This window comes from Gavia stellata, chromosome 3 (genome assembly GCF_030936135.1).
Source record: "Gavia stellata isolate bGavSte3 chromosome 3, bGavSte3.hap2, whole genome shotgun sequence".
Lineage (NCBI taxonomy): Eukaryota > Metazoa > Chordata > Aves > Gaviiformes > Gaviidae > Gavia > Gavia stellata.
The window spans coordinates 53,132,422-53,158,518 of record NC_082596.1 but is presented as its reverse complement, the minus strand read 5'-3'; the positions used below and the strand labels follow the sequence as shown (position 1 = coordinate 53,158,518).

The window sequence follows — 26,097 nt, the reverse complement described above, 5'->3', positions numbered from 1 at the left end:
ATCCTACTGACGAACGCGACGGGCGGCCGGCTCCCGTCCCCCGCCCCATTCACCCCAGCGCGGCACTGCCGCCGCCCGCCCCGACGGCCGCCTCCGCGCCTGCGCTGAGCGCCGGGCGGGAGGCGAGAGCGAGGCGCCGGCACCGCCCAGGAACAGCCGCCCGCCGCCACGCCCCCGCGCAGCGTTCCTCGGCCGCTGCGCCGCGCCGCGCCCCGCTCGCAGCCCGGGTGGGCGGGGGAGATGAGGCGGGGCGTATCCAGGATGTACGCAGCGCCGTTCGGAGGAGTATGGCGTCATCGGCGCGCGTCGCGGAGCGTCGTTCGGTCGGACCGATGTCGCCGCCGCTCTTCAGCCTGCCCGAGGCGCGGCTCCGCTTCACGGTGAGCCCGGCCGGGCCCGAGCCGGGGTGGAGGCTCCCTTCCCTCGCTACCGCTCGGAGGGGGACCGGGCGGGCGACTCCGTCTGCGCGCCGGTGTAGGGCTCTGCCCCAGCGCGCTGCCCGCCTCCCTCCCCTTCCGCCTGAGCGGCTGGGCCGGGCCGCGCCGCCTCTGCCCGGTCCTGGGCCCGCAGGCCCGGCCGGGGCTCCCGCTGAGGAGGGGCCCGGGCTCTCCTTTAACGAGCGTTCGGCGCAGCTGAGATAAAGCGGTTTAAGTTTGGGAACAGGGCGTCGTGCCGCCTCAGTATAGCCCGCCAAGGGGAGGATCTGCCGTTCAGTTAACTAAAAGTAATGTAAAATAAAATGCAATTAAAGTCTGGCGTAACCCCCGCAGCAAAACGTCCGTAGCTTATTGCACTTATCTCTTCTGTGGCTCTGCTGAATGATGCTTTTTGGTTTCCAGAGCAGGTGGGGCTGGATGTGTATCCAGGCCTCTGGATCCTGCCATTTGCGGCCCAGTTTGTCAGACTAGGGAATGGGATTTGCACCGAAGGGGTTGAGGCACAGACACTTGCTCCATTAGATTTATTTTATTACAGGATATAGTAATTTTTAGACCCATTTTGTTAGCAGGAGTCACGTCCCAACCCACCATAACCTGCCTGTGAGGCAGGTGAAGTTGTGTGTGTGGGACTTGAGACTGTTGTAGAGGCAGCGTTGGTCACAACAGCGTATTCCTCTGTGTTTCACTTGGAAATACTATTTTCACCACCCTGATAGCCCAGGTTTGAGGTGTGATGCTCTACTAGCTCACGTGCCTAGTTTGCTAGGCACTTGTTATTTGCCCTGCTTGTTACAAAGTTCTCTGTGTAAACTGACACGTGGTACGTGACAAATAGATTCCTTAGTATTTCTGTCCACAGTCAGATAGAGGAAGGAGGAGATCCTTTTGGTTTTGTACTGGTTTTGTAATTTTTCTTTCTTTACATTTTCTTAGACGTCCACCAGAGAGGCTCTGAATAACAAAAGTATCAAGCCATTGTTGAACACATTTAACCAGATTCCTGGGAGGTAAGTAGATGTCGCTTGATTTTAAAAGGTGCCTATTCAGATGATTTTTAGTAATCTTGTTCCTGGTAGTTGTTATTAACTGATGTGGAGTGTTTGCATTTGCAGTGAAAATGAAAAGAAGTGTACCTTGGATCAAGCTTTTAGAGTTATTGTAGAAGAAGAAATAGTAAGTACTTTAAACTGCTACAGCTTATCTCTTGATAAAGCTCAAATTTCTATTTGTAAGTTAATATATTAATTTAACAGCAACTTACTTTAGTATAAGGAAATACTGTTTATCAAGAACATGAATTATGTAAAAGTTATCTAATTAAGATTGAATATAGATGATTAAAGAAGATTGGTAGGTAGGACAGAATGGCAGTATTTTACAGATACCACACGATAGCAAGAGGTGTTGACTTACCCTTTTCCAGCAGTTCTTTGTCATGCTTACGAAAGTCTGCTACATCTTAAAATTCTAGTTCATGAATATGCATTATTCTACAACTATACTTTAAGAGTGGGGTGGAGTGAGTTATATGTTACTAGCATGTAACAAAGCTGCCTGTCAGCTGAAAAGAATGATGAAAGGAATCAAATAATGTTTTTGTTGGTATTACTTGAATGAAGGCCAAAAGTGGGATTTCAGAGGTAAATGACTCTGTACACAGTAGGTATTGTAGGGTCTTTAATGTCCAGAAGCGGTCAAGGAATGTTGCTTGCTCAGTAAAAACGTTATATATTTAACTGACAGGTCTGATTTAATAGATTGTTTGAAATTTGGGGAAGTTGAATGTCAGTATTTGTTTTAAATATGCCTACTTGGAAACCAGAATTCTAGTTTTGTTAGATATATTTAGGTCAGAATAGAGAAGGTTAACACTGTTTTGTTTGTTTAGATAAACAAAGCTCCATGTGAAAATCTCCTGGCAATTATTTCTCTTGCTATTAATGGAGTCACAGAAGGTGAGCATCTTTCTCTCAAATCTCTTGACAGTTTTAGGGACCATTTAGGGGAATTTTAAAATCTTGATTGTTGTAAGTTATCTACAGTGGTTAGCTTTGGTAATATGTGGCCCTTATGCTAGTGGTTAAGTCTGTTTCACGAGAGGAATGAAGTATAACTAAATTCAATTATATGTGTGACTTTTGTGTTGCAATTTTTTTTTTTTAATAGAGGAAGATGCATGGTTTTGGTTGCAACATAATTAGCATTTTTGATCTTTGTCTACCACTGTAAAATGCTTGGAAGTCTCCCATCATAATTTCAGAGACAAGGCCACTGAGGCAGAGAGGTTAAATGACTTGTAGCTTTCTCTGTCAGTCCCTGGCAGAGCCAGCAATAACTTCTCCTGAATATCTGTGCTCATCTGCCAGTACTGACCTGTCAGTACACAGCTGTTTTCTAGATACTTGAATCTGTTTCTATAACTGTCTTTTGTGTCAGAAATCAGTGTGCTAATCTCTTCTGAAGAGGCTTTCACACTCTTCCCTTTGTTTATTTGTTCACATTACACATCAAATACTTGTTTGTTTTAGTAAATATAGCTCAATTACATATGTGTTTTATGAACTGTAGAATAACAAGACCTGTGATTATGAGGAAAGCAGTAGTGGGTAGGCAGACTTGGAGCACTGCTTTAGCAGTGCCTTGCTTGAGGAAAAGACTCAAACTTCTTGGGTGTGTGTAGTGTAGCTAACTGTGGTTTTAGAAGTCTGAAAGAGTCCACTTGCAGTCTGCAAAGAGATGGGACATTGTTTCAGACTTCGAGGTTTTTAGAACAGTTATTCTTTGTTACTTGTTTTACCTTAGTGCAAAGCTCTTGTAAAGCTCATCTGCATATGTGTGCATATAGAAATAGCTTTAATGGAAGTTCACACTTTAGCCCACGCTTTTTGTTAGTATTTGTAGGAACCCAGGAGACCTTTTTTCTTCTTTTTTTTTAACATAATGTCCCTCAACGGCCATGCATCTTTATTGCATTTCAGTTCAAATTTGCTGAATAAAATATTCCCTGTTCCTTATAGGTATCTGCACTGCATCAACACCTTTTGTGCTTCTGGGAGATGTTCTGGATTGCCTGCCTTTGGATCAGTGTGACAAAATTTTCACTTTTGTGGAGAAAAATGTTGCTACATGGAAATCGGTAGGTATTTTTCCAAAATGTGATATAGTTGTGTCAAAGCTTCTGTCTACCTGAATCATATTTGCAAACAGATTTTAAATGTCTTTGTATCTGTTTGTGTAAAATAGTAGTAGCATTGAGCACACTTTGTTTTGAGGCTTAAAAATGTCTGGACAGCAGAGGTCAGAAAATTAATAATAAAAGAAATCATAATTTTGATTTATGTTCTATTTTTAACTCCTTTCTCTACAGTATACAGTGTTTGTCACATTTAGAAACCGGAAATTTTACTTCCGATGCACAATTTGTATGAGTAGCTTCTCTCCTGACTTATTATTCAGCTTCTTCCTCAGAGCTGCAGGAGATTCCTCAATCTCCAATTCGCAGGGAAAGAAATCTTCTTGGTCGCTTCCTTAATGAGCTTCCCATTACAGAGCTATAGAAATAGTGAATATGTTGGCCTAAATTGTTTCTGTTCTTGAGGAACAATTGGTGTTTTGAAGCCTGTGTGAGGGTTTTATGCTCTTGCTGTGCCATGGTGCTTGTAGCAGGAGAAGAGCTGCTGCAACAGGCTGCTGAGCTTCTTGTACTGCAGGCCCTGTTAATTAAAGAGGGAATTCAGGGTCTCAGGCAGAAGTCCTAAGCTGCCTGCATTTTATTCCAAGGTCATAAGAAATCTTGGACCTCGGTATCCTTGGTTTGCTCTTTGGCAGTAATGCTGGGTCCACAAGTGTCAGCAACTCTATAGGTAACACCTGAAAAACATTCCAGTTTCTCTGTGTTTTCCTAACCTAGATTTCCTAAATGGGACTACCTCCCATAGGCATTCATTCAAGCTGTTCTGTTTCAGATAACATTGTTTGCCCCAATATATTCACAAACTGTTCTTTATCGTTCATTCAAGTTCCTATCAATTTCTTTCTCCTGCTGCCAAGTTACTGGTACTGTGAATGCTCTAAATCTTTTGTGTAACACTCTTTGCGTTTGTGTATATATAATGTACGGAATAATAAAGGCAATGAGTGTAAAAATTAGTGTGTTCCAGGAAAAAAATGTGGATGCTGCTCTTACAGTTCATTGTCATGTGTGTTTTTTCTGTATGGAGGCTGGATTTAAGTGTTGTGTTTTATGCTTTCTTGGAATTTGTGGGTCTGCTTGTTTTATGTTGCCTTTTTGTGAAGCCTGCCTCTTATTTAAGGGAAAACTCAAATTCAGAGTTAATAATTCATACTTAGTCGTGGCTTGTGATTGATGTAAGTTCTGCTCAAGAAGGTTTTGTGTTCTCTTAATGGTCTAAATACCTTTATTCCATTTCAGAATACATTTTACTCTGCAGGGAAAAATTACTTGCTACGAATGTGCAATGGTGAGTTGTAGTTTTTCAGGGGGGTGGTGGGGAATTAAAGAACTCCCTATCTCAGCAAAGGAAATTGAGTTGGGAGACAGTCCTGAAAGGCAAAGGAGTCCAGAAAGGCTGGACATTCCTCAAGAAGGAAGTCTTAAAGGCACAGGAGCAGGCCATCCCCATGTGCTGGAAGATGAGCCGGTGGGGAAGACGACCGGCCTGGCGTAACAGAGAGCTTTGGATGGAACTCAGGGAGGGAGGGGAGGGGAGTAGAGTTTGTGACCTTTGGAAGAAGGGGCAGACCACTCAGGAAGACTACAAGAATGTCGTGAGGTTTTGCAGGGACAAAATTAGAAGGGCCAAAGCCCGACTAGAACTTAACCTGGCCTCTGCCATAAAAGGCAGTAAGAAATGTTTCTCTAAATACATTAACAACAAAAGAAGGGCTAAGAAGAATCTTCATCCTTTACTAAATGTGGGGGGAAACATAGTGACAAAGGATGAGGAAAAGGATGAGGTACTTAATGCTTTCTTTGCCTCAGTCTTTAGTAGTAAGACCAGTTGTTCTCCGGGTACCCAGCCCGCTGTGATGGTGGATAGCAATGGGGAGCAGAATGAAGCCCTCACAATTCAAGGGGAAATGGTTACCGACCTGCTGCACCACTTAGACATCCACAAGTCTGTGGAACTGGATGGGATCCACCCAAGGGTACTGAGGGAGCTGGCAGAAGTGCTCACCAAACCGCTTTCCATCATCTACCAGCAGTCCTGGCTAACCGGGGAGGTCCCAGTGGACTGGAGGTTAGCAAACGTGATGCCCATCTTCAGGAAGGGCTGTCAGCCTGACCTTGGTGCCGGGGAAGATTATGGAGCATACCATTTTGAGTGCCATCACGTGGCCGTACAGGACAACCAGGGATCAGGCCCAGTCAGCATGGGTTTATGAAAGGCAGGTCCTGCTTGACGAACCTGATCTTCTATGACAAGGTGACCTGCTTAGTGGACGAGGGAAAGGTTGTGGATGTAGTTTACCTAGACTTCAGTGAAACCTTTGACACAGTTTCCCACAGCATTCTCCTGGAGAAACTGCTCATGGTTTGGATGGGTGCACTCTTGGCTGGGTAAAAAACTGGCTGGATGGCCAGGCCCAAAGGGTTGTGGTGAATGGAGTTAAATCCAGTTGGCAGCCGGTCACAAGTGGTGTTCCCCAGGGCTCAGTATTGGGGCCGGTCTTGTTTAATACCTTTATCAATGATCTGGACGAGGGGATCGAGCGCACCCTCACTAAGTTTGCAGATGACACCAGGTTGGGTGGGAGTGTTGATCTGCTTGAGGGTCGGAAGGCTCTGCAGAGGGATCTGGACAGGCTGGATCGATGGGCCGAGGCCAATTGGATGAGGTTCAACAAGGCCAAGTGCCAAGTCCTGCACTTGAGTCCCAACAACCCCATGCAACGCTACAGGCTTGGGGATGAGTGGCTGGAAAGCTGCCCGGTGGAAAAGGACCTGGGGGTGTTGCTTGACAGCCGGCTGAATATGAGCCAGCAGTGTGCCCAGGTGGCCAAGAAGGCCAATGGCATCCTGGCTTGCACCAAAAACCGTGTGGCCAGCAGGAGTAGGGAAGTGATTGTCCCCCTGTACTTGGCACTGGTGAGGCTGCACCTCGAATACTGTGTTCACTTTTGGGCCCCTCACTACAAGAAAGATACTGAGTTGTTGGAGCGTGTCCAGAGAAGACCAACGAAGCTGGTGAGGGGTCTGGAGCACAAGTCTTGTGAGGAGTGGCTGAGGGAACTGGGGTTGTTTAGCCTGGAGAAGAGAGAGAGAGAGCTTGTAGAGAGAGATAAGGTCTTCCACTCTACAACTGCCTGAAAGGAGGTTGTAGAGAGGTGGGTGCTGGTCTCTTCTCCCAAGTGACAAGTGATAGGACAAGAGGAAATGGCCTCAAGTTGCACCAGGGGAGGTTTAGATTGAATATTAGGAAACATTTCTTCACTGGAAGGGTTGTCAGGTGTTGGAACAGGCTGCCCAGGGAGGTGGTTGAGTCACCATCCCTGCAGATATTTAAAAGACATGTGGATGAGGTGCTTAGGGACATGGTTTAGTGGTGGACTTGGCAGTGTTAGGTTTACGGTTGGAGTTGATGATCTTAAAGGTGTTTTCCAACCTAAACGATTCTATGATCTGAGAAATATTTATTCCTCAGCAATGCCAAGGCCCATATCGGAGGCTCTATTTGAGTAGGATTCATTTGAACTTACTTTTTTATTGCTGTTGAAGGTGTTAGGAGAACTGGTAGAATGCGTTTGGAAAAAAATGGCTGATCTGAGGAAGTTACTAGCATTTAAATTTACAAATCTTAGCTTCCTTTCGTTAGCTATGTAGGTCATGCAATTAGCAAGTCTTGAATTCTAGTGCATGAGGAATTGAAAGGGGGGTAAATACTAATATTCTTTACTTTTTACAATATTTAGACCTCCTAAGAAGATTATCTAAGTCGCAAAACACAGTTTTCTGTGGAAGAATTCAGCTGTTCTTGGCTAGGTTATTTCCGCTTTCAGAAAAGTCAGGTGAGATTTTTTGCATTTTGTCATACTTAACATCTAACAAAGACTAAATATGCTGAATCTTTTAAGTTTATGATGCTTGCAGACCAGATTCAGTTGGAGAAAATCATTTTGCACTTTTATCTTAGTTCTTGTCTCTACCCTTGATATTGTCAGTAACTTTCATTTGTTGTGATTTCGAACAGAAGTTTTGATTGCTCTTTCTGAGAATTTAATATCAGCATTTCATAAACAACTGAATGGACAGACTTATGAACTTCACAGCTTCTAAGACTGACCCTTTGTTTTTCACAGGACTTAACTTGCAGAGTCAATTTAACCTGGAAAACGTCACTGTTTTCAATACCAATGAACATGAGAGCACTCTGGGACAGAAGGTGAAAATTCTGTCGTTTTTCACTCATTCTGCAGGAAATCTGTAAGACTGTGCAGAAATGCCCTACTGTGCATAATGTTCAGAACCGTATGTTCATAATTTGGTTGTCCCTCTTCCAGATTAAGTTGCTGATTCTGGAAATAGGCATGTTCCCTGGTACATTAAATTCTGCAGACTTTGAGGGTAAAAAATTGATTTCACTGTGAGGGATGAGCACTGTCACTTAACTGTACTAAGTTTTCCGCACAGTGTATGGAAGATAGCGCTGTCCCATTGCAACATGTAGTAAGGTGTTAGAACAGGAATTTGTTGCGCATTTTACTGGAATAATACTTTAGAGATCTTTTGAATTACCAGCTTAAGCTTTCTGATCTGAAGTGTAATAGAATCTTTAAAATAAAGAACACCATGAAAACTGTATGTAAATTACAGTGGTATTTGTATAAGTTTTTAATTTTTTTTTTCCTGTTAGCACACCGAGGAGAGAGAAGAAGGAATGGACGTAGAAGAAGGTGAAATGGGAGATGATGAAGCACCAACAAGTTGGTGAGCTTATAGCAATTCTAAAAGTTGAAACAAAATTTTATAAAGTGAAAGTAAAGAGCTGTTTGGGAAATAGCCTTAAAAGTTGTGCTCGGAATTCTACTTGCCTCCTGTCCTCTCAAGATTAGATACAACCTCGCAGTGTCGTAATCTGTTTAAGTGGAGATGCCTGAAAGAGGAAAGAATTCTATGGATTACTTGAAAAAGTTGCATACCCTGGCTGAGAGCCACTGTTATTCTCTTTTTCACAATTTTCCCAATTATCTTGACAAAACTTGTTCTGGTAAGATGTATTCACGGATTCTGAGTACATGCTGTATATGCTTTTAGGAGAAAAAACTGTTCCTCTTCATTCCCCAGATAGTGTAAAACTCTTAAGATCCCTTGTTCTTAATATTTTTGCTTTTATGGTGAGAAAGTAACAGTAGACTTGATGGAAAACACTTTCAGGGACAAATTCTGAATTACAGATTTCTCTGTAAGGGCTCACTGTTGACTAATTATTTCACTTACAAAATTAATGTCTGGGATTGCATGTTCCTGAATGGACCTGAATTTAATATATTTTCAATATGGATTTTCGTAACCATTTGAATTTTTTTTTCCCTCAGTTCTATTCCAATAGATTATAACCTGTATAGAAAATTCTGGTCACTTCAAGATTATTTTAGAAATCCTGTGCAGTGCTATGAGAAGGTCTCATGGAAAACTTTTCTTAAGGTAATCTGAGTTCATGCTTTCAAGCATTCAGCCTGACTAAAAATAACCATTTATACAAGTAGTAAAGTGCATAAGCATAGAACAGTTCAACCGCTAATGCCATTGAAAGATGATAGTGCATGAGGAAATGCATTTTGCTGTTTTCTAAAGCGAGCCTTTGACAATAAACAGTATATTAAGACGTACAGTAAATCCCCTGATAAAACTTTACTAAGTCACTAACAGAAAAGACTTCATATGTTGAAACATTGTCAGGAGTACCTTTTTTTGTGATTCATCAGCTGCAAAAAGCAGAACTTGGTGGGTTTGGGGTCTTTTTTCCCCAAGAAGAAAAATAGTTCTACCTAGTCCTAGATCTTACTTTTGAATAGTCATATTGATCCCAGTGCGATCCTAAAGATAGGTTTCTAATGAAACAAATCTCTTTACAGAAGTCATGACTCGAACGTCCCCTTCAGCCAGCTTTTTCAGTTTTGATTAGTATGAATGTTGAGGATGGTTTATTGTTAAGCTACCTGTTTCTTCACAATTTGCCTCTCATTGCTTACTTAATACCAGGAAGACTTTTTTTTTAAAAAATCTTCATTCTCTGTGTTCTGGTAATAAGAGGTAACATCTGCTCAAACATTCTAATATAAATCTAATTAATGAGGTCTACATTCTTAGCTTTCCAAAAAAAAAAAACCAACCAAACACACACACACACCCCCGCCCGCCCCATACAGTTCAGAGAAACTGAACAAGGCCAGGCCTAAGTCTTTCAGAAGAAATTTTTGAGTTTTTCTTCATTGCAGCCATAAGGCTCTGAGTAGATTTTTAAGAGCAGCACTGCAAATTTAACTCTCGCTTATTTACCTTTCTTTGTATATATTCTGAACAACTTAAATTGAGTTTGAATGTAGCACTGTCATCATGTGGACCTTTTTTCTTCATAATATCTAAACAACAAAGCAGTTGTGCACTGTTCACAACCCATAACATTGTTTTTCTTAGCGCATTTTAAATATTCCAAATGATTAGATGTTCTGAAATGATAAATAACACTTTCACTGTCATTTGTGGTGTTCAGAGAAGCCCTACACATCGATGGCAAATAGGTCTTGTTTCGACTGGCTAATAGCAAGTTTACAAATTATTTTACTTGGCACTAGGTCTAGTGTAGTTCCCTAACTACAAAGTTTTTGTGTTATTTTCATGTGGTAAATAACTCTGTTTTATAGTACTCAGAAGAAGTTTTGGCTGTTTTCAAAAGTTACAAATTGGACGACACTCAGGCTTCCCGAAAAAAGTTGGAAGAACTAAAAACAGGAGGAGAACATGTATATTTTGCAAAGTTCCTAACTAGTGAAAAGGTATGTGATTTCTTTTTTCAGAATCACAGACTAGTTGAGGCTGGAAGGAACCTGTGTCTAATTCAACCTCCCTGCTCAAGGTTTTCAGCTAGAGCAGCTTGATCAGCGCTATGTCCAGTTGGGTTTTGAATGTCTCCACAGAGACTCCACAGCTTCTCTGGGTATCCTGTTACATTATGTGGATTCCCTCTGTTAGTTGATGATTCAGGGACTTTTATTTCTGGAATAAGAGTCTGCAGTAAAGCTGACATACATTTACTGCATTTGATGTGTATTGTTAATTTAGAAAGGGAAGTTAAGAGAGTAAATATTTAAAGATCTGTTGCTTTTTTATTGCCTTTAGAATTACATTTTCAGAACTTGGCTGATGATGTGTTAACTATATTTTCTGCCCTTAATGGTCTTGTTTAAACTTCTAAAAAGATTTTGAGAGTTTACAATTCTGTTTAATATTAACTCAAAAATACAACATGCTGTTGAATTTAATCCTAGAATTGTTGTCTTCATTTTGGAATAATATGTAACTTTAAAATGCATGCGTTAGTAGATGACAGAAAGCAAGTATCAATGCAGCATGAGTTTTCTCTTTCTGAAATAGAAGAGTATGTAAATTCCTCTTAAGCCTTTGACCTGTGTATTGGCAATTTTAAAGTAACAGTATAGAAGATACAGAACCAGTTGCTTAATTAACACCCAATAGTCAAAGGTCTTTTTCTTTAAAGAGTTCCTTTGTATGATCTATCATGCTGCAGCGCGTAGGATAGAAACCAAGCAGTGTATCACTGTGCAAGTGTTGATGAGAGTGAACCCTTCTGTGGTAACCAAACCCTTATGTTATAGCCAGAGTTCATAGGAAAAGGGAGCAAGCTGTCCTTCAGTTACTGAAAAGATTGAGTATTTGGTTTTTCCAAATTCTTGTTTGATTCAAAGTGGATGTTGCAAAATCTAGCAGTATAAAACTGGTTAGACAAAAATCTAGGGATACACTGTTTACTTTTACAAGCAGTTCCCCGTGCTTTTACAACATGGATTTCATTAGAAATTTTGATAACTGTCTTAAATTGTGCTAGATGACAGTTTACCAATCTTAGTACCTTAATGGAGCATTGTCCTGATAAGTGGTACTGAATAGAGGTTCTGTAATGACTTACCATCACTTTGGTGTAAAAAGTCCCCATCTAGTTTATCTGAAAGCATTTGTTGGATTTTTTCACTTATGCATGTTTAGTGTCTTCAAAATATATGTGTAAATTCTTTTTTTGTTTGGTTTTGTTTGTTTAGCTGATGGATTTACAGCTGAGTGACAGTAACTTTCGCCGCCACATCTTGTTGCAGTACCTAATACTATTTCAGTATCTAAAGGGACAGGTCAAATTTAAAAGGTAATGTGGAAATATTTTCTATTTTGGGGATGGGAAGCTAAGAACTTGGAGATAAACCAAAATAATTTGAAAGAGTTTGTCTACTTGTTCTAAGTTTCTTGTGAAACTTGCAGAGCCTTGGATTGGTAAATACAGGATGTGGCTGAGGTTACTTTACAGGAGGAAAGCAAAGGTCTCATTCTTGCCTTTCTCTGCTCCTCTTGGCGTGATTCTCTGCCCTCCCTTGCAGTGGCTCTAGTGTTCACTAGACTTACTCAAATTTGTGCAGTTTACTAAACCAGCAAAACCCCAATCTGCTCATCTTTGCAAAGTTAGTTTTCTGCCAAATTGGTGAGTTGAGTGGGGTCTCAGAGAAGTAAGCAAGCCTTAGTGGCCTCTAAGGTGAGTGCCAGCCATGAGAGATAAGGAGTCCCTCTCTTTGGCAGCAGCAAGTTGTTAGACCAATGCAAGCTACTTGCATGTGGCATCATTTTGAATATATATTGACTCTGTGATGTAGCATTGGTTGCTGATTTGGTTTTTTTCTTGGTGTGCCACAGAATTCTGTCTAAAATAGCAAGAAATAACAATGGTGATGATTGCTTTTATAAATTAATGGGACAGAACAAAACCCTACCTTTCCTACTCTGTACTCTTATATTATGCTGAAAAAACCCCTACCTCTCTGTTAATTTCCTGTGCCCTTGACCACATGTGCATGTAATGGTTAACATTTAAGGCAGCTATCTTTCACCTGCGATATACTGCTTTTTATAAACAGATCTCAAAGAATGTTGCAAACTAGGTTATGATCATTATCCTTATTCTATAGATTATCTTCCAGTATTATTTACCAAAGCAATCCAGTGGCAGAGAAGGAATAGAATTCAGGTCTCCTGAATTGCAGTTCAGTCCTGTAGAGGTGATAGTCACTTCAATGATGATTCAGTAAACAATTCATTAAAAGAATTAATGTTTTGAGATACTCAGGATCTGTGTTCTGTATACATCCAGTAGATTAATTGTTTCTTTTACTGTGGTTTTTCTACAGTAGTGCTTTAGCTGGTGTTAGGAGATGTTTTTTTGAAATAAGTTTCTTTATTGTGCCCACTTTGGGTCTAGCATCGAGATGTGGTCTTGAATCATGCAAATGGACTTCCTGTTGCATGAAGCTAAGCCGGAAAGTATATTGTACTAGCACATCTAATTAACGCCACAAACTAATAAGTGGTCAGTCCATGGGACCAGACCAGAGCACATGCAGACTACTTTCTTTAGATCCCCTCTAACACCCCTCAGAAAGTACGTAGTGTAAATGATGTGTCCTCAGTACTATTTTGATGTGTAGTAAACGCTTCAAATTTTAAAAAAAAAAGTGAGTTGATTTAATAACATGTTTTTGTTGGGTTTTTTTGTTTCTGTTTTTTTCAATTCCAGTTCAAACTATGTTCTAACAGATGAACAGTCTCTTTGGATTGAAGATACTACAAAAGCGGTTTACCAGGTTGGTACACTAGATACTAGATAAAAATTTTATGGAAAAATATTTATCATGTAATATTGTATCAGCAACCTTTGAAGCAGTAACTGCCATTTTCTTTGGGATTTTTTTCTATGTATTCTGCTACAAATATAATGCAAAAAGTTAACTTTTTTTTCTCCCTCCCAATCATAGCTTCTTTCAGAAAATCCTCCAGATGGGGAAAGATTCTCGAAAATGGTAGAGGTAAGTACTTTGGTGCCTGTCTGAACAAAGTCTATGTAGTGCGTCAAAAAGCAGTGTTCCATTAAACTAGCTTTTGGAACATAGGTGTAATATCTGAGAGAACTTTTATCTCAGTAAAAAAAGTCTTATAACATCTTTCTGGTTTTGTAGTCGTATTTTTTTCCTATGTTTTCGTTAATGTGCTTTTCTTCTTTCTCCTGAGGAGAAATGGAAATGTGCATATATATGCATGTGTACATACAGGAGACATTGGTTATTGAAAAAGGAAAAACACAAAAATTTTTCAAAAGTCTCTGCAGAAAGGAGTGTTGTCCCCAAAGACATGGGAATAAGATGCAAGTGAAATTAAAAAAAAAATTGTCATCTTGCTGTCTTTTTTTCCTTTACTTTGGCTGCATCTATTTTCTTGTTTAGAGGAGGAGCAATAAAGCCTTTCCCACAATTATGGAAGAGAGGAGATACAGCTGGTTTAGTTTATTCAAAAATAGTGTCTTAAGGTTATACTGATGACCCTCAAAATAGTGGCTGAAATACACACACTATAACAAAGTTTTCTCCTTAATTTTAATAGCTCAATTAAAAACTTTGGGGTCAGCTCTGAAAGTGATTATGACCCTAATAATGTGCAATATTATGTTTCTCCAGCATATATTAAATACTGAAGAAAACTGGAACTCATGGAAGAATGAGGGCTGCCCAAGCTTTGTGAAAGAAAGGTAACTATTATGAAGTACAAGCTTACTGCTGCTTGTCTGAAATGGTGGTTTAACTTCAGAATATGTACCCACGATGTATAAGAACGTTAATGATGCATGTGCAGGGGCTCAGGAGAGCATTCCTCACTGTCTCCTGGCAATGTTTTGCTCTCTTAGTACCAAGGATCCAGTGACTGAGGAGGCTGAAGCATGTTGTCTCCCCTCCTGCCTTCAGCAGATGCTAGGTTGGAGAAGTTAGTGCCTGACTTCTTCCATATTTTCCATATACCACTTTGGATTGCCTGTAATGAAGCCTTTGGCGTTAGGGCTTTGAAGAGGCAGCATACCTGGAGTTTTGTGTAACAGTTCTCCTCTTACTTTATTAGGTTTGCCACTTGGTGGTGATTGCTTACCTGAAAGGAAATTAGGAGTTAGGTGGCTTTCGCCATTGAAAGATTTCCTGTGTAATTGGTTACTAACTAGTGGCAAAACTTGAACTTCAACTCCGTATGTGTACTTGACTATGTTGAGGTGGTGACCAAGCATTCCTCTTCCATCCTTATTTATTCTACGCACAGACTGTAGCCTCTTTGTGCTAAGGAGCAGCTGTGTCATTACCTCTTTGCAGATTTCCTTTTTTGGAGAGATCAGGTGGAGTCACCTCTTCATGACTTCATCTGTTTGCAGAAAAGGGAGAGGGGCTGTGAGAAGAGAGAAATCACTATTGTGGGGGGCGGAGGGAAGTAAAATTATGAAGTTTGACTTTTATAAATGTTCTGTCTCCTTCTTTAGATCTCAGCCAGAATTTCAGCTTGGGTAGGTCTTACCCTAACCTCAGTGGTCTGGGATCTCCATTCTCTGATCCCATGAAATCAGGTGCACCTGGGAAAAGAGAACTTGCAATCAGAACAGATGATCCCAGCAGCGGGGTAGATCATAGCTAGTATGTGCTGCTGGCATAAATGTGATTTGCTTTTTCTATATTGGGACTCCAATAGACCTTTAAATGTGAATGAACTTATTTTGGTGTCGGGCAAACCCTTTTCCTTATCCTTACTTTACCTTCTGTCTCCTCTTCCCCCCCTCCCTCCTTCCACTCCTAGAATCCCAGTCCTGAATACTTTCATTATGATTTAACTTGGCACCAGCTGAAATGAAATTGCTTAATTTTGTTCTCTAAATATTAGTGGTTTGATACTAAAGAGTTTTTTTTTTTTTTAGACCTCCTGATTCTAAGCCAATGAGGCCTGTGAGAAAGAGGCCAGCTCCAGAGGACTTCTTAGGAAAAGGACCAAACAGAAAAATCCTTATGGGGAAGTATGTTGGATTTTTTTTGTTAGAGGGTTTCTGGGTTTTGGTTGGCTAGTTGGTTTTGGGGTTTTTGTGGGGTTTTTTTGCCACTGACTTTTTTTTTTGTAGTCAGTAATTTTCAAAATTCCTCACTTTGGAACTGCCAGGAAAGAACAGCTAAGGGATATGTCAGTTCTTTTAAAACTTGCAGTAGGCTTCCTTGCCTTGTAGTCATCCCTTGTAGATCCCTTTTAAATAGTCTGTAAGTTACAGGCTGAAAATCAGTGGTTTGTACTCGTTGGATCAGTTTTTATACTTTTGTCATCTTCATGATTTTGCTTAAAATCTATCTATGCCACAGGTTTTAAAATAACACCCACTGGTATTTTATCCCTGGGGCAAAGAATTCTTCTTGATATGTCCTCTCCAATAATAGTGCCATATTTTGCATGATACTAAGTGCTGCATTTTTCCACTTCCTTCTTTAGGAGAAATGATAGTCTTCATTGTAACAGTTCACCCAACCTAGATGTGGAAACTTTGACGTTGTCTTGAGCTTCAAGACCTTGTACTGAGTGTTCAGTAAAATGTCCCTTTTGAAAAAGAAAGTGATAGATTATTTCATTTATCAAACAAAATAGCCTGACTTTAGCTAGTTTGGAAAAGACAGTTTGTTACTGTTTCTGACCATAGATCAGCAAGAGATTATAATAGAAGTTTGATACATAATTTTCCTAATTTGCAGCATCAGATAAGATTTCTGTCACTTCTGGTAATTCCTAATATGTATGTACCACAAAATTTGTATGCTGTGCTTTATAATAAAGGCTCTGGGGTGAGAATCTCTGTAGTGTTGTTTCATGTGTCTGTCTTTGGTGAATGATGAAGCGTGGAATGATGAAGCGTGGAATGATAGAATGATGAAAGTGGAGTTTAATATGCGTTTATGCTTCTCTTTTCAGTGAGGAACTGACCCGCCTTTGGAATTTGTGTCCTGATAACATGGAAGCTTGCAAATCTGAGAGTAGGTAGGTAAAGGTGGTACATCATTGTCTAAAGCTAACTTTCAGCACTCCAATTGCACACAAAATTACAGTTACTACAAAATTGGTGTAAGGAAAGTATATAAGATGATCTTATATGGTATGCCATTTCACTGTGTGTCTTGACAGAAGTTGTTTGTATGAATTTTTGTCTTAAAATCTCCTTACAGTTTTCTTCACTAGTGTTTATGCTGTAAGTAATTTTCATTGCTTAGTAAAGTAAAATCTAAGCTAAAGACCAGATGGAAATTCCCATTTTGTAGAGCATGATTGTATAATTAAGTACCTCATATAATAAAGGAAGATTGCCAAGTCTGGCTGTAATGAAGTTAGCATGCTATTTGGCTATGATTTTCAAGCAGGCATGTGCTTTGAACAATACTAGATAAGAGGAAATTGGCTAACAGGCATTGTTTCAGTGCATACCGGATCTATTAGTGGTGCAGATGTAAAAAAATACAATTATTGGTTATCCTTCTGCTTGCACAATTGTAGGAAATACCGAAAATGTACTTTGCTACATAACTTTCTATTTGTTAAAGATAGCGTAATCCCCTTTTGTGCAGTCATGGTACCTAGTATAAAAACTTGGAAATGGAATGGGACAGTTCCCAAAGGGAACTTTGCTAGTAGTAGCTGCAAAGGCTGGATACCTGGGGAGAGGTGCTAGCTGTGCAAATGTGCTGAATGGAGGAATTGCTTTTCCAGTAGTTGAGAGCTCTGCAGAGAAGGGCCTTCCTTTCTTGTGAGGCTGGGATGTGCAGGAAGGCCTCTGACAGGATACTTGCCTTTACTAGGACAAGGGCTAAAGGTGGAGTTGTGTTTGGAACCAAAGCTTTTGATTCCCTGTGCATGATTGTATTGTGCTGCAACTTCTTTAAATTTAAAAAAAAAAAAAAACAAACCACAACCAAAGAAATGAAGATAAACCAAGAAAATGTATGCTGTGGTAAACAGGAAAGAGAAGATCCCGGTGGATCTGGATTCAGTTCCGAGTTTTGTTATAGACTTTGTGACTGAATGTGGTGAAGTGACTGTAACTTTTTGCTTTGATTCCTCATGTCTTCCTTCAAATGGGGTGATATTTCCTTACCTGCCGTCTTTTTAGATAGCTGTTCTTGGAATAAAAATCTGTCTTAAATTTTTGCATAGTGCCAAGTATAGCAGGATTCAAATCAGATGGGTTTTCAAGGTGCTGGCTTTGGTTCCAGTAGACAGTGATTACACTAGACTTAAACATGCATGGGACACTGCTTTCCTGAGTAAAACGTGTTTTTTCAAAACAAAACTAAAGTGAATTTATAGACCAGTGCACTTCTCACCCCACGACTGATCGCTAGGTTCCCTTGTAGAAGCGGATGCGTCTCCATCAAACATGAGGTAGGAGAAATACAGATCATTATGAGCTTGCTTTGCACCACTGATAATCTTGGCTCATAGTAACCTACAGCTCTTAAGTAGTCTGTATTTCTTGCTTGCAGTGTTCAAAGCAGCAAACTGTCCTGATCATTGTGAATATTCCTGTTACTTTTTTTAGGTTATGGTTCCTTATGTATTGGTTTGAATACTTTTCAGAAGCAACCGCTCTCTAAGAACAGAAACATCAGTTGCCTTTTTAATATGTCCCCTATGAGCCACAAATATTGTCTTTTAAGTCACAGAAGAGCTGAGGTTGGAAGGGGCCTCTAGAGATCACCTAGTCCACCCCCTTGCTCAAAGCAGGGTCAACTAGAGCAAGTTGCCTAGGACCTTCTCCGGTCATGTTTTGAGTGTCTCTCGTGAGTGGACGCTCCACAACATTCTGGGGCAATCTGTTCCAGTGTTTTCATCACCCTCACAGAAAAGTTGGGGGGGGAGGGGGGTTCTGATGCTTAAGTGAAAATTTCCTGTATTTCTTTTTGTGCCAGCTGCTGCTTGTACCTTCACTGAGTAGCACTGAGTCTAACTCTTTCTTCCTTACTGCCCCCGAGCCCTCTTTTCTTCAGGGTAGACAGCCCTAGCTCCCTCAGCCACTCCTTGGATGTCAGATGTTCCTGTCCATGCACAGCCTTTTGCATGGACCCGTGTCTCTTGTGCTGGGGAGCCCAGAACTGGAACCAGCACTCCAGATGTATCTCACCAAGGGCTGAGTAGAAGGGAAGGATCATTTCCCTTGACCTGTTGGCAACCTCTCCCTAATGCAGCCCAGGGTGCCGCTGGCCTTCTTTGCCACAAGGGTACATTGCTGGCTCATGTTTGTCATGTTGTCCACCAAGACCTTTTCCGCAAAGCTGCTCTCCAGCCAGTCAATCCCCAGCACGTACTGGTGCCTGGGGTTGTTCCTCCCCAGGGGCAGGACTTGGCATTTCCCTTTCCTGAACTTCATGAGGTACCTGTCAGCCAATGCCTCTAGTCTGTTGAGGTCCCTCTGAATGGCAGCACAACCCTCTGGTCTGTCAACCACTCCTCCCAGTTTTATGCTGTTTGCAAACTTGCTGACGGTGCACTCTGACCCATCATCAGTAGGTCAGTAGTGAAGGTGCTAAATAGTACTGGCCCCAGTATCGAGCCCTGGCATACAGTAGTGATGGCCCTCCAGCTGGACTTCATGCCACTGATCACATCTCTTTGAGCCCAGGAGTTCAGTCCACTTCAAATAAATCAATTTCTCTTGACGCCTGTAGACTTAGACCTATATGGAATGTACTTTAACTGAAGTACCTTCAGCAGAAGGTACAGGGATCGCCATGGGGGCTGAAATGAATGTGTCTGAGCAAGTTGGGGAGCCACTAAGATGGGATCATTAAGTACAACATTTAGCTGCCTAATATTTTTCCCCATCTAAAATTAATGATCATAAATAATTGAAATTGGGGAGTAATAGTAGTCTAGCTTTCTCTGGTAGCAGATGAAACTGGGGAGGCTGTGGGGGTAAAGAGGCCACGTTTTACTTATCCTGTCCTGTCAAATTGCACAAGACTAACAACCATTAGCTTGTGAGCTGTGCAACTGGCAGCACATTTCTAACACAGCCAGTCAGTTGTTAGGGGTATTTTTATGAAAGCCTCCTTTCCTTATTGCCAGAATTCTTGTCTTACATCCCATAGTCCTTTTTCGCCAAATACTATTGACAGATGTTCATGTCACCTTTTGGTATGGCAGAAGGTTTAAATATGTACAATAGGCAGTGCTAGCGACTGCTGGTATGCTTCAGTGGTTATGCAGTAAATAATTTTGTAGCAAAACTTACCAAACATTCTTTGCTTATTTGCAGTTGTTAAATTTGAGCAGGTTGTTTCTTGGGATCATTTTCTTCTATGGATAAGCTTGGGATGTGTATGAAGGAACTGAAAGCCAGCTATTTTAGAGTGGATTGTGAGGAGTATTAAGCTCCTTTTTTTTTTTTTTTACAGGGAATACATGCCAACGTTGGAGGAATTTTTTGAAGAAGCTATCGAACAAGCAGATCCTGAAAACATGGTTGAAAACAAGTATAAGTATGTCAAATCTTTTTTGTGTTTCACTTTATTTTCATCTCTTTCATGTTTGGATTGTTAAAGAAAACAGACTGTTCTCTGTATTACTAATATCTGTACAGGACTCAGTAATGTACAAAAAACTTTATAATTTTGGACAGAATTGTATTAATTAGGAAATGGCTCAGATCTTCTTCTGTGCTTTTATAGATGACAGACTGTTAACAACCAAACTTGTATTTTGTTACAGGGCTGTGAACAATTCTAACTACGGCTGGAGAGCATTAAGACTTCTAGCACGCAGAAGCCCCCACTTCTTCCAGCCAACAAACCAACAGTTCAAGAGTTTACCTGAATATCTAGAAAACATGGTAATCAAATTAGCCAAGGAGCTGCCTGTAAGTAATAGTATCCTATAATAATAAATGCTGAATTCATTGGACTTCCTGCTTGTCTCTCTGCAGTCCATTCGGTACATGGGGAGGGAGGGGGCAAAAAAACCACAGGAAAAAAAAGCTTGTACCCTAAAGTAAAAATTACAAATAAAATTCCTCTAATCTATGAAGATCCCAGTAACACTAAACTGAATAATGTTGACTAACCAAGTAAGTGCTGAGCTCTGCCTTGTATTCTGTGAACAAAGAGCTGTGGCAGTCCCATTGGTAGGCAGGAATATATTTGTACCCAGCTACTTGGGTTCCGTGTTGCAATGCAAACCACTTCTACTGAAGGTGCAAGCCAGTGTTACAGCTCACGAATATCAGTAGCTGTGGCTATACTGGGATGGCAGTAAAAGGGGCAGGGTGTGCAGCTGAAGATACTGTGCTGTTCCCAGAGCTCTTCTATCAGCTCCCTGATTTTTAAAATATGTAAAGAAAAACAAACCTTGTGGAGCTGTAAGTTTAAGGCATTAACCCTTTGCATGTTCAACAGTATAAATTTGAGGCCAGGGAGGGGTCTTTCAGATCACTTTATACACAATGATAAGAGAGACTAACAGTTCGGGAAGCGAGCATTTTCTAAACCTTTGAGTTAGCACACAACCCAGCAATATCTTGCGGATACAAACCCATACTTCCATATTTCAGACCTTCCTTGGCTGTGATGTGAAACCACTGAGGTGTAAAGGTTGGATTGTAATATATAGCTTTTTTGTTTGTTCAGCCATCAGAGTTAACTAGATACTAATAGCAACTTTAGAAAAAACACTGGGAGGGGAAAGGTGTTTAATGTGTTAAGGTATCACTGTATGCAGTATTCCTAATGGTACTACTGTCATATACCAGATATTAAGGCAAGAAACAAATACGTAGATAAGGCCTGTGATTAAAATGTAGGAAAAGAAGCCTTTTTGTTAATATTGGGTGATCAACAAGTAAATCAGAGTGAAAAGTTTGTTGTTTGCTTATTTGTTTGCCACCTTTTACTAGTGTACAGAGAAGTTTGAAAGTACAGAAAACTTTGAGGAATTCCTGAGTGAGGAATAATAATATTTTTTTTTAAATGTTTGTCAGTACTGTAGTCTTAGAGAAAGCTGGTTTTCATTGTTTTGGGTTTTTTTTAAAGTATTACAGCTATGTATGTAATGCTTAGTTGTAGTTACTGTGAAACAAATGGGAGAGAATCCTGTGAAGTTGGTGGATGCGTTCATTGGGGTTTTTTAGTTAATACTGTGTTTTATTAGAACACTTGTTACTGGTTATTTTGGATACAAGAAACTGGGGGGGATTTTTAATTCTCATATGGGATCATGCCAGCTTTTCCATTCTAACACACATTCCAGGGACCATCACAGAGCTGTAAAATTTCTTTTTAAATACAAAATTCATCCAGTGATGTTTAGTTCTCTCATTGTAGCCTCCTTCTGAAGAAATAAAAACAGGCGAAGATGAAGATGAGGAAGATAATGATGCTTTATTAAAAGAAAACAATGAAAGTAAGATTTGCATGTTCTCAGTGTTTCAGTTTGTCTCTTGATGTGTATTGTAGAAGCTGTGTTTTAGCATAGTTTCTACTGAGGGTCACCACTCCTGGTTACCCCAGGGCTTCTGACTTGAACCTGCATTTGTACCAAAAAGCACAGCCTTTCCAGGACACAGGGCACCGGTAGGCACCTTTCAGTCTTGTGGCCTGCAGTGCTGAAAGTGTCCAATTTGTTGAAGTCGGATTAGCACTTTCATTAGGAGCCTCTTCCACCTTTTGCGCTGCGTAGTGTACGTCTACAGTGTTAGTAGGTGTTTATAGCTAAAATGCTGGCATTGCTGTGTAAAACCTACTCAAGTGTTCCTCACACCGCTTTCCTGTTCTTTCTGCCCTTTAATTGCCATGGGTAGGTGCCTCCCTCTAGCCCCTGTTGGGGTGGGTAGCTATCGGACTTTTCAGAAATTGATATATTCCAACTCTGAGAGCTTTACGTCCTCTTCATTTAAAATGTCTTCAAGGCAAAAGCTGCTCTGTGAGAAGAGCAACCTTCCTGACAAATGCCATCTCTTGTTTCTCTCCATGAACCAGACCTTCTGTTTTTCTCTTGCCTGTAACCCTGGTATGTCATGCTCCTAAGTGTCTTTCCCTGTCTCCTCTGTCTGTGAATCTGCCTTCTTCCATCCTCATTCATGCCTTCATCTCACAGCACAGTCTCCCTTGTGTGTTGTAACTCTGTATGCTAGCTCTTGGGTCCAGCATGGGGAGATGGGATGTGCAGGACGTGGAACGCGCACACCGGGTACTGCTGGTTACCCATGGACTTTGTGATTTTGTTGGAAGATTTTTCTGTTAGTGGAAAGACTTCTGTGAATCTCTCTTCTGTTGCCCTTTTCCATCCAGCACCTGACCTTTTCCACTCTCCTTGCTACTAGGGGAGAAGCTCTCTCCTCTTCAGCTTAACACTGCCTGACACAGCCTTCTGAGCTTCCCTGTGCTGAATTTACATCTTTCTTTAAATCTTGTCTTAAAGCGAAGATGGGAGAGCTGTGGTCCACTATACACCATTGTGCTTAGAAATAAGGGAAGTGATCTGAGTGCTTTTGTTGTTTTGTCATTTGTGATCTTCCATTCTTTTCCCTCAATGTAGTGGGTTTAGTTCAGATAAATGAGTATGACTGATAAGCACTGGAGAGAGTTGAAGCTTCTACTCCATGCCAGCTGGCTCTTCAGGTGGCATGAGGACGAGATATTTTATTAAAAATTAAGAATATGATTAATTTCTAAGCATAAGTAATTCAGTCTTTAGGGGTTTTTTTCTTTAAAACAGTGTGAAATAAACATAGCTGGTAAGCCATAGATTGTAGACCATGATAAGCTATTAAGGTGCAAACCCACCTGTGTAATCACTGCAGTGCTTGGCTTCTCAGCAGAGCACAGTATTCCCTGTTTTTTTATCTTGATACCGAAATGACAGAAATTGCCTTAGAGTACTGACTATGTATTGAAATTACTATCCTATCCTATTCACAGTCCTGCTGTTAATAGGAACATGAGGCTTTAGTAACTCAATAAAAGGGAAGCAAACTATTTTTTTACCTGGGTTAACTCTGCGTAAAGTGACTAAAGTAAGTCCGAAAGACAATTAAATGTTAAAGATCACTCTGTATTTTAATGTTATAGTTGACTCACGTACTGAACATTGCAGGCTGCCTGTCAAAATCTTTTGTTTTCATTTGGAGGAGGCAGTTCTGATGTTCTTTAGGCTTTAGCAGTTCTCTCAATCAAACAGGAGATAGATACATAAAAATTGTGGTCATTAAGGGACATTCCTCTTGAAACCCAGGTAATAGAGCTGTAAAAATCCATCTGTTCTCAGAGCTCTTGAGTAGGTTTTCACAACTAAAGGAAGGATGTAAGTCAGTCCATTAGTAAATAAATAGGAGGTTTAAAATGGGGCAGATCAGGGAAGATTTGTGTGTAGTATCTGGAGACATTCCCTGCGTCTCACTGTGATATATATTTCCACCCCCCCCCAGGTCCAGAGGTACAACGGGACAAAGCCATGACGGGTGAACAAATCGACTCATTTGCTACCAGGCTCGGGGAGCAGTGGAAGGCCTTGGCCCCTTACTTGGAAATGAAGGATTCTGATGTACGGCAGATTGAGTCAGACAGTGAGGATGTGAAGATGAGAGCGAAGCAGCTGCTGGTGGCCTGGCAGGATCAGGAGGGCGCGCATGCCACCCCTGAGAATCTGATTACTGCGCTGAGCAAAGCCGGGTTAAGCGACCTTGCGGAAAGCCTAACCAACGACACTGAAAGCAGCAGCTAACTTGCTTCAGATGCTAACAACTTGTTGTTTGGTTTTGGTGGTGGTGGTGGTTGTTAATTATGACTGTTCTGGCTGCTGTTGTTGTTGTTAACTGTAACTGTTTTGTTTGTTGTTAATTGTTACTGTCATTGCTAGGTAAGAGATTTTTGATAGGTATTTTATGTTCAATAAACAATAAAACTTTTTAATAATATTGTTCAGTTGTCCAGATTTTCTGAGAAAAGGATTAGTCAGCCTGGTCCAGAAATAGGAAGCTTCAGCTTGGATGTTGGAAATGTGAAAGGGAGGCTGGAGAGGGAAGGCAGCTTTCTGTGCAGGCTGTCATAGGAGGGTTTGGCATCAGCAGAGCTCAAGCTGCTCCTGTTGGACAGAGCAGTCAATAGTCTCTGTAACTGCCTCCTGTCCCTGTGTGGTTTCTCAGAGCTTCTAAGGACTTCTAAGCCATTGTTTGGGGTGGCAGGGAGCTGTAGACCATCAAAATGCACCTGTCTGCAAGTGCTTCAACTTTGAGAAAATAAGAGGGTTGTGGGGGAGGTCCAAGTCATAGTATTCACTTTCAGTGAAGAACTGGTGTCCTTGGAAGGGTGCTGTGGTCAATCTGCTCTCTTGCTGAAGAACTGGTTCTCTCTGGACCTTGACAGTCAATGTTTCTATGCTTGTTTTTATTAGTAATTAACTACTTTACTTACTTTTACTTTAGTTTCTTGCGTATGTTTGGCTATGTAGGAACAACCCTGAGTCATGATGAACATGGCAATTTTTTTGTCCCAGTTCACTGGGAAGTGACAATTAGTTTCATATTAAGGATATGGCTATCTATTGATGGGTACAAGCTGCTGCACATAGCTGGATCTCTTCTCCCTCAAAAAGCAAGAGATTTTTGTGGTGTCAAGTAAGTTGTAGCAGACTACAACTTGTTTTGTGGCTATTATTTCTTGCAGAATTTGTGTTGTTCAGTATTGCTGAGTGTTTGGAAAACTTTGTATCACAACTCTTCTCTGCAGACTATTGTTTCAGTTATTAAATCATACCTGTGAATTTCCAGGGTGGTTAGCAACCAGCTAGGAGCTGTGTTCCTGCCTGCAGAGCTGTTGATGAGAGCTTGTTCCTGTTCCCCCCCTTTGGATTTAACTGTGTTAGGAATTTGATTATTGGGTACTGCAGTGAAAGCTGGAGTGGGCTGAGATATGGGACAGTTGTTGGAAATAATTCAGCCTAAGTCTGTCTTGCCTCCTGCTGCAGGTACAATTTAGTAGCAGGTACAAAATGCAATGATTTAAATTGTTGAAGGGACATGAGCGTATTGTGAACTGAGGTGTGTAGGGATGACCAACAGCTTTTGCACATGGCCTACCTGCCACTGTGGGGCTTCCTTAATGGGTGGAACTTGCCTTTAAGTATCATGCAACTTCCTTAAAATATACCCTTAGGCCTTTGGTGTGCTCCCAGGGGCAGCTGTGTGGTGAAGAAGGCAGTGCAATCACCAGCAACACAAGTTGTAAGGCAGAAAAACTACCTCGGAGGGTGACAGCTGAAGCCAGGGGCCCCAAGGGAGAGTGAAAGAGAGGTCCTTTCTGAGCAAGCAAGCAAGACACAGGTAAACTCACCACAGGGTCACTGTTAATGAAGACATAACTGAAGGTATTTCATGTGAACATGGACTAGCATCAGTACAGCTCTCCCAGAAGGGACTGGGACACATTGAAAATCAGATCCTCTACACAGAGGCTGAGTTCTCTTGCTGGCCTAGTGCTTTTCTGGCTGTGGCTACACAAGCACTTTTTTACTGCAGCCTGCCACTAGCCTACAGCTCCT

At 41.0% G+C, this 26,097-nt stretch overlaps 1 protein-coding gene across 1 annotated transcript; it reads left to right on the top strand.

Annotated features, from left to right (window-relative positions):
* The first annotated feature begins 329 nt into the window (after window positions 1-329).
* Window positions 330-24,335, top strand: THOC1 (THO complex subunit 1). Its single transcript, XM_059836376.1, has 21 exons — window positions 330-380; window positions 1,374-1,447; window positions 1,553-1,613; window positions 2,329-2,395; window positions 3,458-3,576; window positions 4,873-4,921; window positions 7,374-7,469; window positions 7,761-7,843; window positions 8,315-8,388; window positions 8,997-9,105; window positions 10,326-10,457; window positions 11,739-11,839; window positions 13,256-13,322; window positions 13,494-13,544; window positions 14,190-14,260; window positions 15,461-15,556; window positions 16,492-16,557; window positions 19,965-20,048; window positions 20,278-20,425; window positions 21,885-21,963; window positions 23,987-24,335. Exons 1-21 carry the CDS (start codon window positions 333-335, stop codon window positions 24,280-24,282), a joined length of 1,971 nt encoding a protein of 656 aa, XP_059692359.1. The 5' UTR covers window positions 330-332; the 3' UTR covers window positions 24,283-24,335.
* Window positions 24,336-26,097: the final 1,762 nt, after the last annotated feature.